The sequence below is a fragment of the Candida theae genome (assembly GCF_024610275.1).
Source record: "Candida theae strain CBS 12239 chromosome Unknown scaffold60, whole genome shotgun sequence".
NCBI classification, from domain to species: Eukaryota; Fungi; Ascomycota; class Pichiomycetes; order Serinales; family Debaryomycetaceae; genus Lodderomyces; species Lodderomyces theae.
In genome coordinates this window covers 1-26,977 of record NW_026261332.1, presented here as the reverse complement: position 1 = coordinate 26,977, position 26,977 = coordinate 1, and the positions used below count along the sequence as shown (strand labels likewise).

At 39.7% G+C, this 26,977-nt stretch overlaps 13 protein-coding genes across 13 annotated transcripts; 4 read left to right on the top strand and 9 right to left on the bottom strand. All coding sequences in view use genetic code 12, as the record gives it.

The window, feature by feature from the left end:
- Window positions 1-1,074: 1,074 nt before the first annotated feature.
- On the top strand, window positions 1,075-4,779 carry MSN5 (karyopherin; the record flags this gene model as incomplete). The annotated part of the gene is made up of 1 exon (XM_051751375.1): window positions 1,075-4,779. One exon carries the CDS (start codon window positions 1,075-1,077, stop codon window positions 4,777-4,779), a length of 3,705 nt encoding a protein of 1,234 aa, XP_051611273.1.
- Window positions 4,780-4,855: 76 nt separating this feature from the next.
- Window positions 4,856-5,701, bottom strand: KGF57_000209 (uncharacterized protein; the record flags this gene model as incomplete). Its single annotated transcript, XM_051751363.1, has 1 exon — window positions 4,856-5,701. The coding sequence occupies one exon, from the start codon at window positions 5,699-5,701 to the stop codon at window positions 4,856-4,858; it is 846 nt and encodes a 281-aa protein (XP_051611272.1).
- A 291-nt stretch (window positions 5,702-5,992) lies between these two features.
- On the bottom strand, window positions 5,993-8,401 carry KGF57_000208 (uncharacterized protein; the record flags this gene model as incomplete). The annotated part of the gene is made up of 1 exon (XM_051751352.1): window positions 5,993-8,401. One exon carries the CDS (start codon window positions 8,399-8,401, stop codon window positions 5,993-5,995), a length of 2,409 nt encoding a protein of 802 aa, XP_051611271.1.
- A 286-nt stretch (window positions 8,402-8,687) lies between these two features.
- On the bottom strand, window positions 8,688-10,873 carry KGF57_000207 (uncharacterized protein; the record flags this gene model as incomplete). Its single annotated transcript, XM_051751341.1, has 2 exons — window positions 8,688-8,868; window positions 8,940-10,873. The coding sequence occupies 2 exons, from the start codon at window positions 10,871-10,873 to the stop codon at window positions 8,688-8,690; spliced, it is 2,115 nt and encodes a 704-aa protein (XP_051611270.1).
- Window positions 10,874-11,248: 375 nt separating this feature from the next.
- Window positions 11,249-12,901, bottom strand: KGF57_000206 (putative hydrolase; the record flags this gene model as incomplete). The annotated part of the gene is made up of 1 exon (XM_051751330.1): window positions 11,249-12,901. One exon carries the CDS (start codon window positions 12,899-12,901, stop codon window positions 11,249-11,251), a length of 1,653 nt encoding a protein of 550 aa, XP_051611269.1.
- A 931-nt stretch (window positions 12,902-13,832) lies between these two features.
- Window positions 13,833-14,567, top strand: KGF57_000205 (proteasome core particle subunit beta 6; the record flags this gene model as incomplete). The annotated part of the gene is made up of 1 exon (XM_051751319.1): window positions 13,833-14,567. The coding sequence occupies one exon, from the start codon at window positions 13,833-13,835 to the stop codon at window positions 14,565-14,567; it is 735 nt and encodes a 244-aa protein (XP_051611268.1).
- Window positions 14,568-14,650: 83 nt separating this feature from the next.
- Window positions 14,651-15,289, bottom strand: KGF57_000204 (uncharacterized protein; the record flags this gene model as incomplete). The annotated part of the gene is made up of 1 exon (XM_051751308.1): window positions 14,651-15,289. The coding sequence occupies one exon, from the start codon at window positions 15,287-15,289 to the stop codon at window positions 14,651-14,653; it is 639 nt and encodes a 212-aa protein (XP_051611267.1).
- Window positions 15,290-15,509: 220 nt separating this feature from the next.
- On the bottom strand, window positions 15,510-16,466 carry KGF57_000203 (uncharacterized protein; the record flags this gene model as incomplete). The annotated part of the gene is made up of 1 exon (XM_051751297.1): window positions 15,510-16,466. One exon carries the CDS (start codon window positions 16,464-16,466, stop codon window positions 15,510-15,512), a length of 957 nt encoding a protein of 318 aa, XP_051611266.1.
- Window positions 16,467-17,051: 585 nt separating this feature from the next.
- Window positions 17,052-18,188, top strand: PGA38 (Pga38p; the record flags this gene model as incomplete). Its single annotated transcript, XM_051751286.1, has 1 exon — window positions 17,052-18,188. The coding sequence occupies one exon, from the start codon at window positions 17,052-17,054 to the stop codon at window positions 18,186-18,188; it is 1,137 nt and encodes a 378-aa protein (XP_051611265.1).
- An 89-nt stretch (window positions 18,189-18,277) lies between these two features.
- KGF57_000201 (cleavage/polyadenylation factor CFT1) lies at window positions 18,278-22,288 on the bottom strand (the record flags this gene model as incomplete). The annotated part of the gene is made up of 1 exon (XM_051751275.1): window positions 18,278-22,288. The coding sequence occupies one exon, from the start codon at window positions 22,286-22,288 to the stop codon at window positions 18,278-18,280; it is 4,011 nt and encodes a 1,336-aa protein (XP_051611264.1).
- A 163-nt stretch (window positions 22,289-22,451) lies between these two features.
- KGF57_000200 (mannose-ethanolamine phosphotransferase) lies at window positions 22,452-23,177 on the top strand (the record flags this gene model as incomplete). Its single annotated transcript, XM_051751264.1, has 1 exon — window positions 22,452-23,177. One exon carries the CDS (start codon window positions 22,452-22,454, stop codon window positions 23,175-23,177), a length of 726 nt encoding a protein of 241 aa, XP_051611263.1.
- Window positions 23,178-23,282: 105 nt separating this feature from the next.
- KGF57_000199 (uncharacterized protein) lies at window positions 23,283-24,425 on the bottom strand (the record flags this gene model as incomplete). Its single annotated transcript, XM_051751251.1, has 1 exon — window positions 23,283-24,425. The coding sequence occupies one exon, from the start codon at window positions 24,423-24,425 to the stop codon at window positions 23,283-23,285; it is 1,143 nt and encodes a 380-aa protein (XP_051611262.1).
- A 940-nt stretch (window positions 24,426-25,365) lies between these two features.
- Window positions 25,366-26,674, bottom strand: KGF57_000198 (uncharacterized protein; the record flags this gene model as incomplete). Its single annotated transcript, XM_051751240.1, has 1 exon — window positions 25,366-26,674. A coding segment is annotated over one exon (1,309 nt), but the record flags the coding sequence as incomplete, so codon positions are not given.
- Window positions 26,675-26,977: the final 303 nt, after the last annotated feature.

Here is a 26,977-nt window from a genome sequence, read left to right as displayed (position 1 = left end):
TTGAATCAACTCATCTTTCTTCAGTCAGCACTCCTTCTCTTTCGCTAGGATTTATTCAACATTATAAGTGTTTTACATAAAGATCAAAAAATACGTTGACTCTTGTAGATTTAGTGGGTTGCTGCTTCGTTTTACAAGCAATAGAGGTAACCGATTGTTTGTATAGACGTCAACTTTTAACTTTCTTTTTTATTGAATTTTAGGATTCATTGTGAATGAGTCTTGGTTTTGCTCAGTTTAATTTCCCTTTTGCACCAATTTTGTTGCAAATTTTAGAAGCCATCATTACCTGAGCAATGCTTACTCCCTAGTTTGTTCTCAATCAGCAACTCCAAGAAACCCACCAGAAAAGTATAGATATAAAGATAAAATAAAACTAAACAATACGATAGAGCTGTTGCAAAAAATACAACTTCTTGAGAGAGATCCAATTCATTGCTGATGAAGAGTAACTCTTAGATTCCACTTGCTTTCGTTTACTCCTAAAGACACTAAATGGCATCATCGGATTTGCAAGTAGGGTGTAAAAGGCTGGTGTGAGACTGGCGTGTCAAAACATTAAAGCGTGAAGAATAAGCCTTCTTCTAGGCTTGCACTGAAGCGGGACTAAAAGTTGAGGCGGGCTTTCGAGCCCCCCCCCCCCTAGAAATTTCGACGCAGAAACCAATTTTGAATAATTTTATTTTGTTTGCGTGATTTTCTTCAACATACGCACACACACACACACACACACAACTGTCAAAGAGAGAGATAGAGAGACAGAAAGAATGACAGAGAAAACAAAAACAAATGGTCTCTGGGACTTGAGTACCAACTCTTCCGACAGTCAAATACAGTCAACGCTCTCCATTGCATAGGACACACCCATTTGTGACAATTGACATCTAGACTGACTATACAACACGTCATAAGAGGAATAGATTCAATCCGCATTTTAGACAGATACATACACATAAAAAGGTGAACTGGAAAAAAAAAAACAAAAAACAAAAAACAAAAAACAAAAAGTAGATACCGCCCCAGCACCAGGTAGAAGAAAAGCCAAAGCCGAAGCCAAAGCCAAAGCCAAAGCAGATGACCATGGATACTAACGGTGTCCAGCAAATAATATCGGCACTTGAAGTTGTGTACAACCCCAAATCCACAAATGACGAGAGGAGACAAGCACAATCCTTTCTTGAAACTATCAAGTCAAATGATGAATCACCATTCTGGGGATACCAACTAGCACTTCCCGAAAACAATGCATCAAATTATATTGTTAGGTATTTTGGACTTACGTTGTTACAAGGCTCAATCAGATACAAATTCCATACATTTGACTCTACCAAAGTATCAGCTTTAAAGAGTTGGGTGATTGAATTGGCAAACAAGATACTAGATAGCGACCCCCATTACATCAAAGAAAAAATTGCGTTTCTTTGGGTTGCACTAGCCAAAAGGATATGGGGATGCTATTTAATAAAGTCAAGAGGACAGGATAGCAATAACCATGCTACTGACGCCAATGGAAGAAATGAGGTAAACAACAACAGTAACAACAGTCTGGAAATAAGTCCTCAAGAAGCAGAAGATGGGTGGGTTTCGATGGATTCGAATTTGTGGGCCCTTTGGAACAGTAACATCACCTGCCGTGAGTTGTCGTTGACCATTATAAGAACCCTTTTCGAGGACATTTATCTCCTTGATGATGCTGTTGCCTCTAAAAACAGTGTCATACTTAACCAATTAGCGGTGCTTATAACCACTCCGGACAAGGTTCTTGAGACGATTTATGAAAACAACACTAATTTCGCCATTTGCAAAGCGTCTTCTGATGGATGGTTTGTCACTTGGTCAAGCTTTTTACGCGAGGTTGTGGACCAATACCAAAACGAGGTGTATCAAAGATACATCACCAGAATTTTATCCACTTTCAAAACGTGTTTGCATTGGATCCATCCAAGAGTGTTACGAGAAGAGGATACTTTGAACACGTTGATAAACTTGTTGAATGTCCCCGATGTCAAGATTAAAACTTTGGCTGTTGATTGTTTACACATTATATTCACCAGAACATATGCTCAAGATGAAGAGTTTGAGTTTTTCATTGGGTCTATTTTCACTACCGAGGGGATCAGTAAATTGCATGGTTTTTATCAGTCATTGCAATTAGACCCAGATGATATTGATGAAGAAGTGTATGCATTGCTCAAAAAGACAGTGGAGATGATTGTATCCTTGAGCGAGTACCTAAATATTTCGTCGAAACACAAGGTTAATTGGGAGAAAAGCGACGTGGATGGGTACCTTAGCCTAGTATTGAAAACTACTGACCACCCTAGTCTAATAATTAGTGGATTGTCATTGCAAATGTGGGTAACCATATTGAGATTCGACGAACTCAGCGCCAAAAGACAAATTGTTTCAATCATGATGCAATTATTGGATATCGCTGCCAATAGAACTATAAACTTCCTTTTGGATGATGACAATGTCTCGAAAAAGTTTTTCGATGTTGATTTTGACTCGACCCCAGATGCCACCAGTTTTCTACAGAATTATCGTAAATTTAACGAAGACATTATTAGGATAACGGTTTGTAAAAAGCCCGAGGAAGGACTTGTTTGGCTCGAAAACAGGTTGCAAGATTTCTTTAGTTCAGAATTGGGTAGCCAATGCATCAATGATTACAACCTTGGTGAAAAATCCAAAGCATTCAATTATGGCTCATCGCAATTCAGCATAATAGAAAACAGCATACGAGGAATTTCTCGATGGAGAATATGGTACAATGGAGAAGACTTTACCACCATCGATGACCGATTAAACAAACTTGTGATTCAACTTGGTGAACGATTATTGGCTATGAACTTGGCATCACCATTGATTATTAGAAAACAGGTGCAGACTTTGGTGCAGTTCGCCCCATTGTTGAAGGGGGTTGATAGTCCCTTGATGTTTCAAATTCTTGAAAAAATTCTCACCACCGCCACATTCCCCTATCCACCAAACATCACCGATGAGGATAAAGAATTGATTCGTGATTTGCGGGCTAGTTGTGGTACCGAATTGAATAGACTAGCGTACATTATGCCGGAAGCGTTGAAGAATATATTCAATGACTTGGAGAATGTTGTGGCGAATATCTTGTCGTCGAATAAAGTTAGTGCGCATGAGAATGTCGCCTTCAAATCGTTCTTGTTGGTTATTGCCTCAAGGTCTTCAATTGACGACAAGAACGACTTGTTTGCCAAAATAGTTGATCCTGATTTAGCAGCGTGGTCGGCACCAGAAACTGAAAAGGGGTTGATGGACTTGCATTGGTTTATGGAGAGGATTGGAATTGTTGAAATTGCATCATATTTCCAAAAACGAGGCATTACTGCTTCAACGAATTTGTTGCAAGCCGAAATGGACGATGAGGGCAAGGCATTGAAGCAAAAATTAAAAGACCATTGGAGCTCAATTTTCCCAATTAGAGCAACTAGAATATACATCCAATACAGCATTGAGAAATTGAGCCATGATCTGCCAGAGTATTTGAACTTGCTTAAATTGTGGAAGCCACGAGTGCAACCGATTGTGCCGCATATCCTACAACTTTTGACCCAAATCCAAGCTTATCATGACCCAGCCAATTGGGTAGATTTGCCGGCCGAGGTGCAAAGTTTTGTCAAGTATAGTTGTACTGAAAGGTTCTGGCAACAAGGAGTTTCAATTCAGTCAAAAGAGACTTTTATCGAGGAGAATGTTAAAGCGGCTTTGACATTGAGAGATTTTGCTGATTCCGTGGGACATCTCGTTAGGTATACTAGAGAATATGCATTCTTGACTGTTGGATCTTTAGCTCAGTTGGAAGATACACTTTACGAAATTCCTCAAATTGCCAGCATGATTTGGAAAGCCGTTGCTGGCGATACTGTGGGGGTAACCTTGCATTCTTGGAAACATATGATCAATAGCTGTCTACGGGTCGTTATAAAATTTTGTCCTGTCAAATATATTGAGGTCTTTATGAGTGAGTTGTTGCCCAAGGCACTAAATGATATTGACGCTTTGCTTGTTAGCAAGTGGGATAAGGTGTACAGCGACGGCTTGCAATTACAAGGTCACGAGGATGATGAGACATTGTCTGAGGAAATGATGGAGGAACATATGTTGAGACAATTGACGGCAACGGTAGTTAGAATGTTGATGGATATTGTGGGGCAATACAATTCCAAAATACTTACGGATACTCAATTTGCTAGTCGGAAATTGGTGATTGAAAACAAACAAGTTCTTGCCCCTTTTTTGAAAATTTGCTGTCATATAATCTCCTTCAAAGACACGAAATGCTCGTTCAATACAATTTTGGTGATACGCAACATCCTCAATGAAATCACCGGGAAAGACGACGAAGTTGACAAATTCCTTACTGAGAATCTCATTCCCTCTTTGGTGCGGGTGATTTTGGATAACTACTTTGTCGAGACCCACGGGGAGGCTGCAACGACACTCACGGCATTGTATTGCCAACTACGATCTAAGAATGATTACCCAGCACAAAGATTGATGAGATTGTTGGAGACCAACAAGGAGGTTATAATTGGCTTTGAAGAGACTTTGGGGTTATCGAGGTCATTAAAGCTGCAGAGGAATGCCATGCTCGAGTTGATTAGAGTCTCCAAGGGGTCTGAGGAGGAAGATACGAGAAGGAAGAAGGAGTTGGATCAAGTTGCCAAACGCAAAAAGATTGAGTCGGAGGATGTTATGAATAATGATCCAGGCTTGGGCAATTTGTTTGCAGAAGAGTAATTTCTTATATATATATATAGGTTGTAATAAAGTGTCATGTATATTCATTACCGATTTTCAATAAAGAGCGGCAGTTTTATTTGCCAATATGATTATCAATCAATACAGTTGCAGGACCGGTGATTTTCAAGTACTTTGGACGCCCCCCACTTCTGCGGATCTTGTTATACATCCAATGCCAAAATCTACCCAACCGCTTCTGCACAGGGACCCAATATGGGACTACGGGAGCCAATAAGTGACGTGGATTCAATGTTGCCAATACTTGGTCCCTTGTGGCACCGATTTTCTTGGTGTAATTAACTATCCAGTCGGGCCAATCGAAATGCGGGATTTCCAATCGGTGTAGTTTGTAAGCACCAGTGTTCAACTCATCTGGACGAAGCCTTGCCATTGCTTTCGTGTTTATCGCTACTAATGCATCCTGGTTGATCATTACTTCGTCATTGGCCTCCACTTGCAAATTGAGAATTTCAGATGCAGAATCAAGTACAACTGCCCCGCGACCTGAAATTGCAACTGATTGTTGACTAGCTACTGTTCCCGACTTAAAGCTCAAGTTAGAGCCCGTCCATCCAACAATTCCACCAAATACAGTCCACTCGTGACTTGCGTCCAAGACGCGATATTGGTGTTGTCCATGAACAAGGACATTGGCCGCCTCGGTCGACTGCAAACAGTGGTAAACGCGACCGTGCAACAACTTAGAGTCTGAGTGGATGCTGTCAAGTTTGACATTTGATGCGAGAATGGAGCTCTTGGAGATATAGATGCTCGATGTTTGCGGGAATGATATGGAAAGAAGGGTTGATGGATGGCCTATTGCGTGGAATTGCGGGCGGGCTGCGAATGGGCCTGCGCCTGTGATTTGTGGCTTCTTGAGTGGGATTGAAGCATATCGTTGTATTGGCGTCAGTCTCATTATGGGTGGTATCTGTAAAGACAGAAGGGGAGGGGAGGGGAAGGAGTGTTGATGAAGAGGGTTGGAGTGATAGATGCTTAAGTAAAGGTCGTGCTTATGCCAACCACGAAAACGCTACCCGACGAATGGATTATGCATCACTCTCAGTAATACAGTCCAAGACGGGTACAACTATGTAACAGAGGCTTTTTCAACTCTTTCATCACTGTTGAAAATCTCACTAGTCTATTTTTGTTTTGAGATTGAAGACACACATACGGTTAATGTCATCTATAGCACTTTGTTTTTTTACTAAGAAAATGTAGCCACAAGTGATTCAGCCTCGGTGATGGCTTTCAACAACGAATCATCACATAATGATTTATCCACATCATTGACAATCTTGCTGAAAGTAACAAACAATTTCCACCAGCTCACAGCATCTTTCAAAGCAGATTTAATTTGTTCGGCACTGGTAGAGTTGACTCCGTACACATTTGCATTATGAGTTGGGTTTGAAACTTGGAAAATGTGATCTGTAAGGAATCCAGTGGCAAACGCAGCTGCGTCAGCGGTGCTAGTACCTGTTGTTTTGTGATTTTTCAATGCAACTTCAAAGTAAATCTCAGCAACAATTCCCATCAATGTGTTGTTGACATTATTGAAAAACGGCAACTGATCAATCAACTGAAACCATTGGGTTTTGTTTTCAAAAGTCAGTCTTACATCATTTTGCTGTTGCTTGACGATCAAATCTGTCAAGACACATTCACTTGTATGAAGTAAAGTTGAATTGATAAACTCAACATGCGATCTAAAGTTTAGCAAGCTCCTTGAAACTGGACCTTGGTAGTTGATGGGCGATGAGTGGAACTTTTTCAATGATGTAATTTTGGAAATGAGACCGATGGTGGCAGCTTCACTGGCATTCAATTCGTAAGTTGAGTTGGCCACCTTGTAATGGTTAGCGACACTAGGAAACTCCTTGTCTGTTTGATTAAGTTTCAAAGTGTTTGATTTAAGAAGCAACAAAATCAAAACAAGCGATTCCAATTCATCTTGCTTGATATGCGGTGTTTCTCTGGCAAGCTTTTCAAGTATCTTGCCTATAGAAGTTACCTGGTCTTTCTCATCCACGATACCAAACAAAAACATGGTTCTCAACACAACAGTCGAAACTATATCCCCGGGCAAGCGAAGGTCGGCTTTAGCGTTGTGCTCCCCGGATAATGCATCCGCAAAGAATGTCCTCAAGTCAAACGTCTCCGACTGCTTTGCGACAAACAAGTGTCCAATACGCTTGCTAACGGTTGGAGTCATCCTGCTATTCAATTCAACTTCTTTTCCAAACCAAAACTTGACCTTGATTTTCTTTACTTGATAATATCTTGCCATTAACTGAGTTAGCAAGTTGTATTGCTGATCGAGATTGTCAAGATAAAACTTTGATGTGATCAACTTTTTAAAGGTGTCATTATTGCCCAATTCCAATGGTGGCCGCACATCATATTGACCATTGGTTACCGAGTTTAATAATTTAATAGGCAAGAGCCCAATCGATTGATAAAAATAAAATTCGGGTGGCAACCGTTGTGAGATTATTTCATGCAAATTCACAGGGATCTTGCTAATTGTATTTCCCGATGGTGTACCGGTACTTGTTGGTTTACTGTTTCCACCACCTGGTGAAGCCCCAACCGATGACGTGGATGTTGTGGTCGCAAGATCATCTTCAATGATAAAGTCGATGTCTTTTTCCAAGTTGAACTTACCCATTTCCACATTATACAACTCAGTGTATCCCTCTTTATTGATTATTGGAGCATACTTGATTGCAGTCTGCCCCCTTGTGTACAAATCGGTTAATTTGGGGTCATTGAGATTCAAGACATACCCATACAAGCTTGAAATATCACCACTAAACTGCATATACTGATAGAGGATATCCAAGCCAATTTTAAAGTTGTTTATGGGTGGATAATTGGGGGTTGGTTTGGGCTGAGGTGGGAAAATTGGGAAAGTCTTCGGTTGGACTGCGCATCCCACCATCAAACTCAAATCTTGAAACTGACGATCGTTTAATCCTAAGTCATGCAACATTTTGAACTTGTCAACATACCTAAATTCTTTAGCAGAAAACTCCATTGATATGATAAACTTGTCAATTTTTGTGAGTAACAAATCGGTTGATCCGTACAATGCATCAACGAGACCTTTTTGATACAAGTATGACAATTGAAACGATGCATTGTATGGGGTGACTAAATAGTCAGTTCCGAGCTCGATAAAAATCTTGATCAAATCATTAACCAATGGCTCCAAGGGTAAGGTCTCGGAATGTAATCGGAAATTTTCATAAGGGTGTTGCGTGTGAGCATTCGAATAAATCTTCTTCCATGTAAAATCATGATGCTGCTCTTGTGGCGATAGCTCATTCAGCCTATATTTGACAACCTGCGATTGAATAGGTAAGCCAGGAATGACAAATACCGGCTTAATGTTGAATTCTTGAAAAACCTGTAAATCCAATTGAATGTAATCTTTTAACGAGCTAGGCACGCCCCCAATTGCAGCCAAGGATTGCTCTTTTCTGTATGTGTATATACGACTGAGGTAGTATTCAGTATCAATACCAAGCACGGCATTGGACAATATTTCAAACGAGCTAACATGAGCTAGTTTGCGCTCAAAAAGATAGGGCTCGAGTGACTGAATTGGCATTGGTATAGTGGACTATGTTGACTGAGAGTGGTGTAGGTGACTTAGTAGTGGAATAAGTAAGCAGAGGGATTCGAAAATACTCCAATTGGTGTTAAAAGATCGTCTCTGTCAACACAAATAAATTTTGTTGGTGAAGAGGAAAAAAAAGAAAAAAAAAAGAATACAAAATTGGCAGAATTCGCTACCAACCAACCTCGATCTAACCTTTCATCTACTTCTACAGATCAACTCTATTGACCTCATTCTCTATTCACACACACACACACACACACACACAGAGGTATCCTTACATGTTTGGACTCAACATGTCGGCCTTGACCAAACTGTGTATATCCAGAATGGAAGCATTGATGAATTGCCTCACTTCCAAAGCCAACCAAATCTTCACCATGCTCAAACTATTCTCATCTCGCAACATTTCTCTACCTTCTTTCAGTACCCCGAGTTTTCTCAACACAGGTAATGAACTAAGTTTCATCAAGTTAGTAAAAAGAAATCTTCTTCAGTGGGGAACCCAAATAAAAGAGCGTATACGAACCTTTGGAAAAGATCCAACTTTGGATCCAACTGTCTTCCAATTCCTTCCAACAACAAAATTGCAACCACAACTGATACAAAATCACCCTCCATACGCACATGATGGTTACGAACCATACTCAACACTTGATCTAGCAAATCACCTATACTAACTGTACCCAAAGTAAATGTACGCAGCTTCATCCTATCAACCAATTTTTCCACTTTCAAAGCAAATATTTCCTTGTTGATTGCGGTTTCCGGTGTCCTTGATCTTTCAATCATCAACTCGCCTGCTTTGTAACCGTCAAATTCAGAAAGTGCCTTGAACAAGTCGATAAAATTGACTCTATCAGTATGGTTCAATTCTGTCACCAATCCAACATCCAAAAAACAGATTTCAGCATGATAGCCTTGTTCGTAAAGTTGGGCAAGTTTTTCGCACCATGCCGTCTGGTTGTTGCCCAATTTCAACAACTCCTCAGTTATCTTGTTTGTTTCTTGTTCATTTGAAGTCTTGACAATCTTGTACTCCTTTTCATGTTTGAAGTGCTCATTCTTGTAAAATTTGACCATCATGTTTCCCGGATGCAAATCAGCATGAACAAAGTTATCCAAAATCAACATTTTCAAAAATGCATCTAATCCTTTATCACTGATTTCCTTGGACAAGTTTTTGCCAAAGTTTTCCGTTAATGATAACATCTTGCTCAATGGGATGGCGTAGATGTACTCTTCCACCAACACATCTCTAGTGGTGAAACTTAAATAAGGCTTGGGGAAATGTATATCCAACCTGCTTTTGAAATTTTCTCTAAACTTGGCCAAATTCAATGCCTCGATACGCAAATCCAATTGAAGTCGCATCAATATGGAGAACTGTTCAACTTCGTCAGGTAAAGATAACCACTCCATGGTGGGGATAATGTTGATGAAATCAGCGAAAAACTTCATAATCTTCAAATCTCGATTTATATTGATCTCCACCTTGGGATGTAAAACCTTGATTGCAACACGTTCATTTGAGTCTAAGTTCTCAGTAACAATCAAGTTCTCAAAAAATTGTGTCTCGTGCTCCTTGTTTTGATTCTGCAATCTCTTTTGAATTTCCTCTTCTTGTCTTGACGCTTGGCTTAAAGCTGCTTGGGAAAGCTTTGCTATGTAAACTTGAGCAATGGCACCAACACCAACTGGCTTTTCATCAAACTCATCAAAAATCTTATCAAATGGCAAACCACCAAAACTCTTTTCGAGAATCTTTTTCGTTTGAGCAAAACTATGCGCTTTTGCGTGACTGTGCAATGTAGCTAATTCATCACACATTTCTTGTGGGAAGATATCGGTTCTACTGGCTGCCCATTGGCCTAATTTGATGAACGAAGCACCAGCTTGTTCCGCTGACCAACGAAGGTAGCGGTACCAAAGCGTAGCTCCAGTTCTAACCATGACACCATCTGCATTACGATGCTTTCTTCCAAACCAACATATGGGACTCGACAATAGAACCGGCAAGAACAAACACGACAATTCAAGAAATCGAGTGAATGTAATCACCGGATCAATAAGATAGTCTTGTAGAAAGAATGCCGTTCTGTATAAAACTCTCACAAATATGGATGGATGCTGGGTCTTGCTTTTCCGGGAGGAGTCGTACTGGTCATGCTCTTCCTTTTGAGATGCTTGGTATAAACCAGTTTCATAAGTGTCTGCCGTGCTTATCGGCGTTAATTCATGGATCGAGGTGTCCAAAGCATGCACATCATTGTAAACTTGTGAGTTGTAGCCAAGTGATAGTGCTGATACACCAGTGGCTAATCCAAAGAAAATTTTTGTCTTGTATGACGTCGATGGAGTACGAAAAGTGTAGTGAAGTTGTCGCTTTGCTGAGATGTTATGTCTTAGTATAGATTTCAACGGGGTGTGCCTTGCTTGGTGTTTTAGTAAATCAAGAATCATGATAGGCTATTCGTATCATATGCTTGGAACTGTAGCAATTGGTCTATAGGTGTGTATATACTGTTTGTGTGTGTGGGAATGTCTCTATGTTTTTTGAAAGTAAATGATTGATGTTGCTAAAAGCCAATTGATTGCTACTGTTGATATAAAAAAATTATTATTTTGTTTTTGTCGGCTGGAAAACTGAGATTGCACAAAATCCGAGGACCTTTTCAGATTCACAGAGATATTTTTACAAAGTCCACACACGTTCACACAGTAGTCTCTATTCATAGTATGCACCCTCTCTACTCTTAATCAATCAATATAAGCTACAAACTAGACTTTAATATCAATCATTTATCTTTTTGTTCTTTTTCTTTTCTTTTTTTTTTTTCAACTTTTGTTCTTGTCACCATTTTCATCTTGTAAATGGGTTCTCAATATCGAAACCCAGACACCAATGGTTGCAGCCCCCTTGGGGTTAGTCTTGGGGCCTCTTCGACTAACGATCCCATCATGAGAATTCCAAACGTCAAGAAACACGGGGATTTTAATCCATTTGATCTCATTCAACGAGTTCATAATGAATATCTTTTGATCGTCCAATTTCAATTCCGATTCTTTTGTAAATAGTGAGATCCGAGAATTATCTTGAAGAATGGAGGATTGTTTGCGGACAATTTCATCGTTTGCTTCAAAGTCAATGTCAACCAATTTTGTGGATGTTCTGCTGTCGAGGTATATTTGTTGCAAACTGGACCCGTTGCGCTTAGTGTCCTCACCCGCCTCTGAATCGTCATTGTTTTCATCGACTTCAGGGATAACCGACCCTGCACTTTTGCTTCTATGCATGAAATGTTCTTCTGCGTAGAGCATACCTTCCATTGCATTCTCAGTGATATGCGATGTATCTCCTTTGAAACTTTCTTGCTGGGCGAGACGCCTGCGCTTCTCACGTTGTTTTTGACTAGCTTCTGCATCTTGTGGGTCCATAGGTTTGTCTTTGTATACGTAATTGACAACTCTTGACCAGTGCTCTGCAATATCCGGAAGTTTGTGCACTCTAACTTTGATAAAACTGTACACCGATACTATTGTGCTGGTGGTCAATATGAAGGGAATCCACAAGGGAACAATCAACATGACTAATGCAACAATTACGAGAATACGGGCATACTTGTTTTTTCTGACAAATGGAGTTTCTTCTTGCAAATTACCAGGAAACAAATGAGAATCAGTGTGAGCCAATTTATGTGATCTTGCCAAGTCAACAACCTTTGGTCTAACAAGTTTACCAGCAATCTTTGTTTCAGGGAGGTTTTTCAAATACTTTATTTTAACCAAATCAAACTCATCAAATGGAGAATACAGGGTTATAAACGAAGTGAAGAATGCAACCGTTCGATCATTTCGTACATTTGCCAATAATGTGTGTTTTTGGAACTTAACCAAACCTTGGTAGAAGATTTGCTTGTGGTCAGCCAATTTGACCAATACTTGCTCCTTGTCAGCCAAGAAAAGTTGACCACCTGATTTGCCAAAAAGATAAGGACCAACAATGTTGGCGATATTGTCAAATATATTATCGCGGAAAAACTCGACTCCCATATGAGGTGTTGCAAACGTGGAAAAAAACACAGGCTCAACTTGCTCAAAGAACCCAAGCTCGTTCAAGAGACCAATGACATAGCGTGAAAATAACCCGCCCAATGAGTAACCAATGAAACTGATCTTGGTCACTGTTAATCCATTTTTTTCTCGTAATGACTCAATCTCGTAGAATATTTCAGTGATTATCTTTCTCGAGTTGAGGTCTAGACCATCGTATGTTTTCCAGAATCTGAAACTAGCCGGCTTGAGTGTGGCTATTACATCTGTTGTTGTTGGAGGTAAAGATTCCTTAATGTAGCGTTCAATTGTGCGCATGTGATTTGGACTGCCCCATAATCCATGGATCAATACAAATAAATGTGCCGACTTGCCTCCCTCCTTGTTTAGATCCTTTGTGGTGTCTGCAGTTGTAATGGGAGTAGCATCAGATGACATGGTTTAATGCATGAGTCTAAATGAACAAGTTGTATAGATTTGTTTGAAAAGTTCTAATATTCTGATAGACAAGAGAAAAGAAAATTCAGATAAGGAATTGGACGCAACAAAACAAAACAAAACAACAAAAAAAATAAAAATAAAAATAAACATAGTCACGTGTGTTCTCTTATATTTCTCTTCTTTCCATTCATTCTTTGTTAATCTCTATTCCTCGGCTATCAGAGAGCAAGAGATAGAACAAGAGAGAGAGAGAGAGAGAGAGAGAGAGAGAGAGAGAAAGAAATTTTTCTTTTTTGAACCAGAGTGATTTCTGCAGAGCACGGAATACTTTGCATATCAATCAACCGGTATAACCTAAGACTGCATTAAATAATGCCCTTCTGGAGTTCTACTACACCTTCTGCATCCTCTGCTAAAACCAGTGCTGCTCAGCCTGTTATTGCATCGGATAGTCAAAGGATCAAACAAGACATACAGAACCAAATCAGTCAGGAGTTGGCAGTTGCAAACGCCACCGAGTTGGTTAGAACAATAACTGAAAACTGTTTTGACAAGTGCGTCGACACCCCTCAGTCACTGTTTGATAGCGTACAAGAAACATGCATTACGCAGTGTAGAGAAAAGTATATGAGATCTTGGAACACAATCTCGAGGGCGTATATTGCGAGAATACAGAACCAATCGTAAACAGCGGCTGCACCAGCTTAATGTATATAGGTCCGGACGTAGCTCTAATGTATGAATAGATGAATGATAATGCACCAGTCATGTACTGTAGGTGAACTGTAGACTTCTATATTGATGGGTAGCGCACAGATACAAACAAAAAAACGTCTCAATTCATTTAAATTTTTTAAAAGTGGCAAACCTGGTTGAACATCACTTATAAATACTATTAATCTACTACACACTAGTCAGTCCACTCTAAATGTCAGCGCAGACCACAGTTGCATCGGAATACTCTTCTGAAATACACTCTGTACCCATTGAACACAGATTCAACCCTTATTCAGACAATGGAGGAACAGTGTTGGGAATTGCCGGTGAAGATTTCGCCGTTCTTGCAGGTGACACGAGACAAGTTGAAGGGTATTCGATACAATCACGATACGAACCCAAGATTCACAATGTTGGTGACAACATATTAATGACGGCCAATGGGTTTGCTGCTGATGGAGTTGCTTTAATCGACAAGTTTAAGCAATCTTTCACATGGTACAAGTTCGACAATGGGAACAGGAAATTGGAAATAAGCAGTGCTGCCAGATACATTCAGCATCTTTTGTATGGGAAGAGGTTTTTCCCATACTATGTGAGTACGTTGATTGCAGGATTGGACGAGGAGGGCAAAGGTGCAGTATATTCATATGATCCGGTTGGAAGTTACGAAAGAGAACAGTGCAGAGCAGGTGGTGCTGCAGCTAGTTTGATCATGCCCTTTTTGGATAACCAAGTCAACTTCAAGAACCAATTCGTACCAGGAACTGACGGCAAAGAAAAGAAACCATTGAAATATTTGTCGTTAGAAGAAGTGATACAATTGGTACGAGATGCGTTCAACTCTGCTGGTGAAAGACATATCTACGTTGGTGATGGGTTGGAAATCTTGATTGTAACAAAAGATGGCGTTAGAACTGAGTATTATCCATTGAAAAGGGACTAATGAAGAAAGAAAGCATGTTGTCTGTATACATATATGCACTATATATATACATAAGACATATAATCAAGCCACAGTTTCCAACCTCAAACTGGTAATTCAAACTTCTTTCCCTTCATAACCTTGGTGTAGTAGATGTAAAAGAAATCCGAGTAAACTGCCGTTTGCAAAATCCCCGCAAGCACTGAAACATAATCAAAATGACCCTCAGCAAAATACCTATAAATCCAATTTGGTATATACAAAGCCCTGTAAATACCCAATGCAAAAATGTAATGCGTAGTGATATTCTCAGCTTCTCCGGTTCTTTGCAATATAAATAATTGAGGCAAGATTGCCACTGCTTCCAACCATAAACTGAAACTCCAAACTACTTCGCCAATAGTATACTTGTGCGTGAAGATCAAACTGGCAACTGCTGCACCACCAATTAAGTACCGGACCGGGAAAGTATCCACGTGATTCTGAATGGTCTTTTGATACTTGTAAACCATAACATACACAGTGTATATCGAGCTTGCAATGAAAACAACTTTTAGTAATGTGTTGTAGAGGGAATAGTACTTGGTGAATAGGTCAAGGTACCTGGTGACGAAAACGATAACGTATAATGCTTGCGTCTTTAATGAAAGACCATTGATTGATCTATTAGTTTCAATTGCATACAATAGTATGAATCGACTTGCTAGATGGGAAAGATCACCAAAAAATCTGAAAATGTTCATCTTGACAAGGAGTTATTTGGATGATTGGTGATGGTTAAGTTCTGGAATGTTAATTTTTCAACACGTCAATTCCAAATCGAACACCGGTAATACAATATATGGGTTGTGTGCAGGAACATAACGATTTATAAAGTACAAACATCACAAACTAATTGCTTTGCGAATACGCAAACAAAACACCTACACTTTAAAGGCTCGTTGGAGGTCTAATACCATCACGTTACAATTCTATATGCTCTATATCGTCATCGTCATCATCGTCTATATCATCGAAATCATCATTCTCCTCATTCTCCTCACTCAGTATAGTTTCTTCACTCGTTTGTGCTTCATTCACTGGTTCTATCAAACGCCACAGCGATTGATCCAAGTCAATTGAACTGATAAAGCCCCCAATTTTATCTCCATCAAACTTGTAGTTTGTCTGATACGCAAGTCTCTCAGTGTTTAAAGACTTAAACTTTCTGCTTCTAATGTAAACCAAACTAGGAAAATTACTAACACCAAATTGAGGGAGTAATTCCGCGTGCTGCGGATCATCCCCATGACACACGTAAAAGTCAACAGCACGGTATAAATTTGCAATCAGCTGTATGTAATGGGCAGGATAATGATAATCCTTCCAATCAGCCATGTGGCTCATGATAAATATGACAACCTTTTCCTTTTCACCACGAAATAGCTCACGAGGATCCTGGATATCCTTCACCCCTGATTGAAAATTTGCATAATTGGGTTTTATCAATGTCTTGGACTCGATATAGTCAATCAATGAATGCAAGTCCCGTTTCCCTTCATATTCCAAAATTTCCTTTGATGGATAATGCAACAATTTCAATGTGGGATAGTGTCGTATGGCAAAAAGTTTGCTTAGTTTCTTATTGACCCTAGCGTTGGTCTTTAAAATCTGGAATGATTCATTTTCATGCACACTTTTGCCTGTATCATTTTTGTTGTACAAGGTGCTCAAGTTTTCAAACACTGGATTGAATAAATGACAGTATTTGCATGTATCGGAATAGAAGTAGATCAAAGAATAAGTTGCTTTCTCCAAATTAGGCTGTATTACAGAATCATTGAACTCTCTGGTGTTTGCAAATGAATGACTTTGTGAGTATGAACTTGTAACGCAGGTAAAGAACCACAGTAGTAGTTGGAATGGGAGGAAATGTTTCATGTTGAACAGTTCCGATTCCGTACAATGGAACTTCGGTGACTTTCTAAATGCAACAATAACCGCCTCGTAAAAGGTGAAATATTCGATTTCAGAGATAATCTTCAACGTATAAGCTATGTTCGATACCACAACAAACTCTGTCAAAGGCGTTCCATACTTGAAAAAATTACGAGACAAAGCTTGCGAGCCGCACACGCTTCCTGATTTGACATAAACAGCCAGAACAAAAAAAAAAAAGAGGGCTTTTTGTGTAGCTAAGCTTGACACAAAAAGGTGGTATACAATTACCAGCCATTTTTATTTTTTTTTTCAACCAAGCCAAATCACATCCACTCTGCACCAGCATTTACAGGCTTTGCTGAGTGTCTTACACGATGTGTCCTAATTGGGCCCATAACCAGCCAAGGCTGCATCTGGCTTTTTTTTTTAAAAAAATATGTCAACCGAAAGCTACTATCTGCTTGCTGTTGGCAATGTCATGAGGGAATATTATAAATACTTGGTTAAAGTCTACAGAGCGACTTTGCCAGAGACTAAGCTTTACACCCAGAACCAACACCTTGTATCCAATACAGTTTTTTTAAAATGAAAAGTGTACTCGCATTAAGCGCGTTAATTGCAATTGCAACTGCCACTTCAGATGCTATAACTATCAGATCCACCACAATTTCTTCAGATTGTCCATCTTCATCAGAGTTGCCAGTTTTGCCGTCATCGGCACTTGCTGGTGCATACTACGGAAATAGTTCCATTCCACAATCAAATGCCCCTGCGCCAACCTCCAAATCAAAGAAGATTTCGTATGCGTATGAAACGGCTTACGCCACTGATGCTGTCGATATTACACGTACCGTTTGTGATGCCAATGGACAATGTCATGTCACTACTGAAGTGGGACGCTTGACGACTTATACCACCACCATCAATGGAATTTTGACTGTCATTACTACTGGTGTACCTTCTGAACCAACTGAGGTTACTTCGACTGAACAGGTATCTGCAACGTCGACTTTTTACCAATCCAACGCTGGTCAAGCTGCCGCCGCTGCTGAGACAAATTCCACTGTAACGAGCATTGCCACTACCGAATCTGCTGTTCAAAGCTCAACCAAAAAGTTGGCCGCACCAGAGGAGTCATCTATCGACGTAACCTCATCAATTGAATCCAACCCAGCTTCATCCGCAGCTTCAGCAACTACCCCAGCCTCTTCAGTCACCGCCATCACCACAGCAGCAGCAGCTCCTGTCGAGCCTCACACTGAATACTTAACCACCGTGGTCACTATCACTTCATGCTCTGACAACAAGTGTTCTGAAGTCCCACAGACTACTGGTGTCAAGATTATTAGTTCTGTGGATACTGTTCACACCACCTACTGCCCATTGACCGAAGCTTCTCAATCGCCAATTGCAACCTCAGCACCCGAATCAGCACCAGCAGTTGCTCAAGCCTCTTCCGAAACTGTGAAACCAGATTCTAGTTCTGCATCCACCAAATCAAAAACACCAGCTACTGTCAATGTCATCACTGATAACATTGTCACTGAAACGCCTAGCGTTGAGCAACAGCAAGCAACGTCCCAAGAGACTGTTGCAGCTCAATCTGCCTCCACGTCTGCAAGCGAGTCCCCTAGTATAAATACATACGAAGGTGCAGCTATTTCCATGAAAGCTACTGGATTTGTCACAGTTGCGATCTCAGTATTGATGATGTTGATATAGTGAAAAAAAAAAAAAAAACAAAGAATTTATAATCTATATACCTGTAACACTACAAAAGTAATAATCTGTGATTAAGATGACTATGCACTCTAAAAATCCTCCAAGGAGTACTCAAACTCAATTAGATCCTTCCAAATATCGTGAGCTAAACCTTTGATGTTGATTCTTGTTGCGATGTTTTTCTGCCTATCAATATGCAACTTGGCAAACTCCTTGATCAAATTGTAGTCCAATATAGGTTTGGTATTGGTTTCGTTATCGCGAATTTGTAAGCTACCGTACCGATTCAACCTCGGATTCAACCCACAATGATGATACTCCTTGTCTGAAATTTGTTGCTGAACAATATACATTCTTCTATAAGTTGACTCGTTAACGGGGAATACATTGTAAAACGCACCATCTATAGTCGAACCAATTGTTTGATAGTCACCCGATTCACCTTTAGGAACGGAACGCAAACACGTGGTTTGCGAATTAGTCTCAAAGGATGCCTTGTTGATTAGAATTGTTCCATTTATAGATTTGGGATCATCTGGATCAAATTGAACTAAATGTAAACAATTGTTTATATCCGCCACCAAAGCAAATATCTCCTCGTCCTTAACAATGAAGTCAGCACATTCGGCATGGAGATGTTGTCTATCTTTTCCAAGCATAACTATTCTAAAAGGGTCAGCCTCAAATCCAGCAAGCCAAATGCTTTTCAAAGGATCACCCAAAAGGAAAAGATTTCCAAAGCTTTTTGCCTCTGAGACGTATACTGGTGTATCCAAAAACGCAACTGGAACCACGCCATCATCTTCCAAATCTCTCACAATCACCTTCTGTCCTTGTCCGACCAAGAATCTGCCACTCAAGTCACAAATACTAGTCACCGCTCCTCTGGTATCCTCTTGGAAAATCTCCTTGAACTTGTGATTTGTTTCAGGTTTGCCTGGTTCAGGGATGATGTCAATGACGTCGTATATCCTGAATGACCCATTTGCGGCGAGATCCTCCATTCGCAATTTCCCTGTACCAACAACGATATACTCGCGTTTAGTTTTGAATTTTTTGATTGATGACCCAACGTCAAGTACCATTGATTTGACAGACATGCCAACTTCATTATCTTGCAATTCAACCGTTTCGATAACCTTCCAATTATAGGGAGATATCAACTTGATGGATCCCTTGAATGAAGTTGCTGGGGGTTTATCGTCCAAGACTCCCGCAATGGGCTTACCTTCTTCATCTACGCATTCGTAAGGAATTTCCTTGAAAGTGGATATAACCACAGTCTCTGACAGTTCGTGAAAAGCTACCGATTTAATCAGCTCACCAATGGGGACTCTCCTGATGGGTAAGTTGAACTCATAATTATATTCCAAAGACAACTCACAAATGCGCGCATTTTGATTATTGTCTAGGAATATAAGCCCATTCTTGATCTTGGAATCTGAAAATGCAGATATCGAGACTGCAGGAATTTTGGAAAATTGGTATATTCTGGGTATGGAGTGACACGATTTAATAATAAGAAAGGGGATAACACCAGTCACAAAAATGCTTGTGTATCCATTCAAATTTGGGAAGTACACCAATCTTCTCTCAACCATGGTTCCCAAATTGAATGCGTTTTCCGGAGCACCAGTAATCTTCAAATCCTTTTCCTTTTTGAACAAGTAGTTTTCTCCATCATAGAATAACTTGTACATCAACACCTCACCGCCAATGGTCAACAACGTTAAATACTCTTCCTTATGGTCCTTGTCTCCTAGCTCATTCAAGATTACTTGCTTGATAAAAGGATCCGGTGGAGATTGTTCTATGTCAAAGAAATTCAACTGAAGCACATCGCTGAATTTGCTGACATTGTCCAATTGGTAACACCTCTCGTTATGATGTCTATTGAATGCCACAACCCTATTGTCACCTGTGACTAAAATGATAATCTTTTGTTTCGTAGACTTGGGTGGTTCTGTGCTCAATGGAACTGTAGATTGAATAGAACTGTGGCGCCTTTTTCTTGAGTTGGTCAAGAGGTCGATGTTTTTCAGCACCGCATTCAATAAATGTGAGCTGGTGATGTACCCAGTAGTGATGATCGTATCGTCTAAAAGTTTGGGGATCTTCACCTTGGAGTAGGATTCGTTGTATGTGTTGATTGAAAAAATCATAACATCACCACTGGTGAGAAAAATCATCAATAATTCATCACGTAATGTAGTGCTCAAGATTTCATCATCCTTGATCTCTTTGGTAAGTGACAATTTCTTTTTGAATTTGGTGTCAAATAGAATGATTTGCTTCGGGGTGATCTGCAAAATGTACTTCCCATTGTTCAATTCGTGAACATTTATGGTCAATTGATCGTTTACGAAATCCTTTGACTTCATTCTCTTGTATGACTTTTCAATTTGGAAGATTTCAGATTTCTCATTCTTGTCATCTGAGGTAATTAGATATTTCTGATTTAAATTCCACATACGATTGACTTGTGAAAAGGTTAAAGACGAGGATATTTGGGGTTGAATTGTGGGGACAATAACACTGAGTTTTGATTGCTCTGCACTTCCGGAACTGCTTATAATGGATACTTCATTATAATTTGGGTTTGGCAAATTTGATTTAAACTTTTCTTTCGAGCACAACCCGAGAGTGAATGATGATACAGGGCCGTTATTGGCAAGCAAATCATGTACTTTGAACTCAATATGCGATTTTTTCATGATAATTTGCTCCTGCTCTTCTTCTTCTTCTTTGTAAAGGTCGTCCTCATCAGAGTCTTCCTCACTCTCCTCCTTTATTTCCTTCTGAACAATCTTTGATGAGTTAGTGTACTTGATTTCTACTAATGGACTGTCACCACCTAAATTGGCGAAAAAAAGCAAGTCATTATCAAGACCAGCAACTTGCCCAGGATGAGTCAATTTAACATGCTCGTACAGTTTTCCATCGACCGGTTCGAGATGTATTTTCTTGATTGTTTTTCCATCAAGCTCGAAACTCAAATAGTAAAATTCACCTGTAGATAGTACAATCAACACACGATGATCATTCGGAATAGGTACAACGGCGCAGTGTTCCAATTTCAAATTTAACTCGGCTTCATCCTGATAGTTTTTCACTGATGCTGTGATCAAAGATGTAAAAGAATTCACCGCAATACGCTTTGCAATGCCTCCGTTATCCACATGTATGAGTTCGTTACACCCAACCAAAAGGCACCCATTTAATGGTTTGGAAAGTGGTATTATGCGATCAATGTCATAGGGCAAGTTATCAATATTGTAAACGGGTAACGTCGTTTTGGACTGCACGTCCAAAGTCATGACTTGGAGTTGAATACTGTCTCTATTCTTGACCAAATTACCCGCCCAAGAGTTTGATTTCGTTGACAATATAGCAATGGTTGGTTCCTGGTAGTTGTAAAGGAATTGCACGTCAACAACAGTGTCAATTGATGAATCAAGGATTCCCGCGTCAATTATAAAACTTGAGTCGTAAAACGACTGGTTTTCATATTTTTTTGTGCCATTCATTTCCTTTTCACCGTTAGTTTCCACGTTATCAATGTCTTCGTCGTCAGTGTCGTCTTCATCATCATCATCATCATCATCATCATCATCATCATCATCATTGACTCCCTCGAAAGGCAAAAAACACAATAGATTCTTGTATCGGAGACACGAGACTGAGCTGTAGGTTGGCTCTACAATCAATTCTGATATCGCCAATTTCTCAAATGTTGAATGCTGTATGCAGCTTTCATAATAATGCAATGAAACAGTGGAAATGCTATGTACTTGATGGTTCCATCTGATTATGGAAAATTTTGCATATTTTGTAGATACAATCACATAATCCAAATTAGGACATTCCGGCGTACGTAACGCTTTCAATCCCGTAACCGTTCCTTGTAGTTTGAACTGTTCAATCAATTTCAAGTGGTATTGCGGTTTAGTAGGAGTTGACTGCTTTAAAAGGATAATTTCAAATATTTGAAGTAATGAGCTTTTCGCCACAATCAAATGCTTGGTGGTTGGGGAAATGAAATTGCATCCAATGCAGCAGCTTATCCTAGAAGGCTCTAGAAAGTCTTGATACGCGTCCATGATCTATCTAGCTCTATGGGAGCAGTTGGTGGTACAATTACCAATCCGCTTTTTCTTTTTTTATTTTTTTTTTCTTCTTTCTTCATTCAGAGCTTAACAAAACTCGTTCATTGGCATCAACAAAAGTTCAGCAATAGAAAGAGAGCCAAACTATTCGACAAGCATGGCTCATTCAAAGCCCAAACCAGTCAAGAAATCAGTGTCGTTTATTCAAGATGCGTCAGACGGTGCAAATGTTACGGAGGAAACAAAATATACGTCAATAAAACAAGGGCCCGCTGTGCCTTCGTTGAAGAGAAACCTTGCGGCGTTCCCGCTACACAATTTGTTAATCCTCGTGGGATTGTTTCACTATGGACTAACAGAGAATGTCGACACAGTCTTGCTCAAAGGATTCATTACAAGTTTACCTCTCCAAGCTTCGTACGCTTACCTACTTGCAAATAATGTACACAAGAAGTTGAAACTGGCAAACATTCCCTTGCTAGTCGTATCCAGTATCGTTGTCAGTATACTTTTGGCAGTCCCAACGTTTGCCATGCTTGTAATACTAGGAGCTCCCTTATCCAATTTTAAATTTAGGACCGCGTGCTTGGCGCTACACGTTTCCCAGCAGATTTTCACGCCGTTGCTTGTGGTATATCGCCTTGATTTTCAGCAGTTCAAGCTTTTATTTGATCAAGACCGTATTTATTTGACCATATTTCAGCACCCGGTTCTTTGCCAAGTATTGTTGACATTGGGATGCTGCTGGTTGGGGGTAATTCCAATTCCTTTGGACTGGGATAGGCCCTGGCAGCAATGGCCCATCACCTTGTTGATCGGGGCATACACTGGAGGGATTGTTGGTAGTGTGGTTTCATTCGTGGTGAATTTAGTATCACGGTAGGCGGTTCTTGCAACTTGTGTCAGATAACTCGGAGAGGAATTTGTAGCAAGTGTATTCAGCTCTATCTAATATACACAAATTCAGTTTCATCCGCAACAACTTCCTTCAATTGCCGATAATCAATTCACTTTCAAGCTTAGCCTTTAACTCCTCGCTCAATTGTTGAGGCATTGTCTCCTCTAAAGAAAGATGAAGTTTACCGATGGTATTGGTGTCCCCTTCTGATATGTCAAAGTTGATGTGAAATCCAGACAATTTGTCTGAATCCGCCGTGTCTGTAACAGTGACCCTGACAAACTTTACTAGATTAGAAATGAATCCCGTGTTGGAATTCATTGCTAACATGGAAAGCAATATTTGTGTAACTATGGCTTTATGTTCTTCCGTGTCAAGGTCCCAGAAATTCCCTACCTTGATTATTTTTAATTCAATTGGAACTGATACGTGTGGGAAGTGCAAAACCACGTCCGGTCTTACATACAGACCACCAATTGAGTATTTTTGTTGAGCTGTCGATAACGCGCCAACTAGGGAAGCATATGTATTGAAATACGTGTATCTCATAAATGATTCGAACATGCTCTCAACACTCGGTCTCAATTCCCATACTGGAAGTTGGACTATTCCGCTGTCTTTTTTATCAAAATACATCAATTTGGTTTGTCCCAAACTACTCAAATTCCGGTCTTGACTTCGAAAATGACCTGCATACTTTTTGTCAATTGTTTTGAAATATGTGGGGTTTGGTTTATGAGTGGATCCTTCTTTTCCTCTTTCTTCTTGAGCAGAGGTGTCATTTTCCAAGCTCAACACTTCAACACCAAACCTGTTCATGATGTGAAAGTTGATAATATTGGCGATTTTCTCTTCAAACACGATGTCGTTGTTGCACACATTTCTGGCATTTGCATGAAGCCGACGTATGAAGTTGTTTATCGCTCTTCCCAAAGGAACTGACACATTACTATCTAACTTCTTTCCCTTATAGTTGATGAATTGACAACTAGCAATCGCAAAATCGACAAACTTAGAGCTTTCGTCCTCATTCAACTGAAATCTGTTGATTATGTCACCAAAGTGCTTCTTGGCTTCCTTCTTGAAGTCAGTTCCATCTTCTTCTTTCTGTATCAGGTTGAATTCCTCAAGCAAATACGACAAGTCACCTTCTTCATTGAACAAATTCTTTATTGTTTGTACTGAACGCTGGACACCCAACTTTATCCAAATGTAAGTATCTTTCAGAGTCATTTGAACTCCCTTAGTGATGGATATGTGGTCCGTTTTGGTACTTATGACAACTGTTTGGAATGCACCAACACAAGTAGGTGGTCTGTTAGCCACAAAAAGCTGCAAAAAAAATTATAAATTGAGCTACCATGTGTGAAAATTATTTCTATGTTATGCAAAATAAAGTGAAGCATCCAACAAACACCCATCGAAACTCACGCAACTCACGCAGTTAGCTGACCAACTTCGAATATGTCTAGAATTTACCATTATGGTACTTGTATTACGAATAAATCTCCGGCACACTCTCCTTCGAACCAGGTAAGATGCAAAAATCGACGAAGAGAGGGTTTAGTGGTGGCGACTCTCGTTCGAGAAATGGAAAGGTTGAAGCTTTGACAGCACATAAAGAATTGATTTATTTATAATTCGCTTCGGAACATCCAACTACTCACTTCTGTTGATCATAATTTATATTGCACTGAGCAGAGAATGCTTGATTAACAACTTCAGTTGTAAGGGAACAACTGGCGATGCATTAACGTCAGTTTTGGTCTGGTTCTGGAGAAGGAGTAGCTGCAGATTCAGAGTCAGTAACTCTAGCAGAAGACATATTGTATATATATATATATATAGTTTATGGATGATACTTTATTCCTTAAAGGTCAGAAGAAAACAGAAAAGATTTCCAAGCTTGAGAACAAATTAAAGTTGGGAAACTCAATCTCTAATTTATAGTGTTGATGGAAAACTGCGCACAGTAGGATGAAAACCCGTGTGGCCTTGCTGGCAACAGGACTCTTCTCTGAAGTTCACCAGTGCAAAGATTAATAATATATATACACTGGTTGCCATGTAACGTATGCAACACATTCCCACATTCCTAAGAAAAAAACTTGAACACGCACGTGACTTCTCCACCACATGAACACCACAACAACTTTTTGTTAGATTCCTTGAATTACCATAATCCAACAATTTCCTCTAATGGAAGGTCTCTTGGATTTGGATTCGTCATATTAAAAATTTGCGACAACTCTTGGCAAGAGTAGTATTGGATTAGTTTTATGACCATTTTTGTATCATATTCAGTGGTCACTTCAAATTCCTTTTCTGGAAACTGTACCTCATCATTTGGCTTGAAGTGCAACCCTATGGTATCTAATTGTAGACTTGGACTAAAGACAGTCATTAACTCATATATTTGAACCAAATCTTCGCTAGATGAGTCTTTGCCCCGAAGAGGTGTGTGCCACCAGTTGATGCTAGCCAAAGGAAACCCCCTACGGAACCCACAAATTATGTTTGCAAATGAATCGTTGTATTTCGCAGTGTGGATAATAAGTGACCTCAAACTTTTGTGACCAAAAACTGAAAAAGTTGAGATTACTGCACTTTCATTATACTTTTCAAAATACATACCGAGCAAGACAAGGTTAGGCAATGTTGTTTGAAGATCTGTACTTGAAAATAAAAAGTGAGGCAGACATTCACCTTGAAGAAACAACTGTTTTAGGAAAATGGTATTGAAATTGAGATCAACATTGTATGGCCTCAGGTGCTTCGAAATTTTGAAGATGCAAAGAGTTTGTAACTTCAATTTGGATTTTGGAATTTCACTCCACGCTTTGAGAAAGATGCTCAAGCTCGTAACACAAGGTAGCTCGTTCACGAATTCAAGACCACGTGACCAATCACACATCTCGATTGTAATTTTTGGTACTCTTGACTGATTGTCAAACACACGAAAACACTCCTTCGATTGAATATAAATAGTATTAATTGCAGATATTTTCAAATATCGTGATATAAATCTATCAACGTAAAGGCCAAAGTATACCTTGTACCCTATAAAAGGTTTTTGGGTCACTTCGAGATACTTTATTGTTTGAAAATGTCTTAGAACACATTCGAATAGAATGACATGGCACGCGACAAATTCTAATCGATCAATGTGCTGATGTTTGTCCATTTTGTTCAAGTACTTTTCGAGTGTGTTCATAGAGATAATGGTGTAGTTGTTACTTTTCAAAGTATTGAAGTGCTTGTGATATCTGAATTCGCGGTCTGAGCCTTTAGTGGGGCCCGATTTTGGATCAAGTGGATGTGATGGGTATACATACAACTGGTGATAAAGTCTTGTTTTCGCTATTGGGGCGAATCTCGAATGCAAAGGAGCCAATTCCAATACTTGATGTTGATTGAGCTCGTTGAAAATGATCATCAATGCCCGCGAAGGCAATTTCGATAGGTATAGCATCAATTGAAAGCTTGCTAAGCTCCGGAACCAGATAAAGACTGGCTCCATTTTTTTTGTCGGTTGTTCTTGAAAAAGGCTTGCGAAATTTTTACTGAACCTTCCTATTTTAAGTCCAGCTAACAATTCTCCTCGGAGAGGTACTGAAAATGGCAGGTGTAAGGAACTTGAGAATAACAGTCATTACACAGTACGCTCGAACAAAGGGTCGCGTATTATAAATACGGAATACGGTAACGGGGATAGTATCTAGTGGTTCGCATGGATATGAATGATATACGAAAACTTGATCTGATGTGCTGCATACGTTACATGA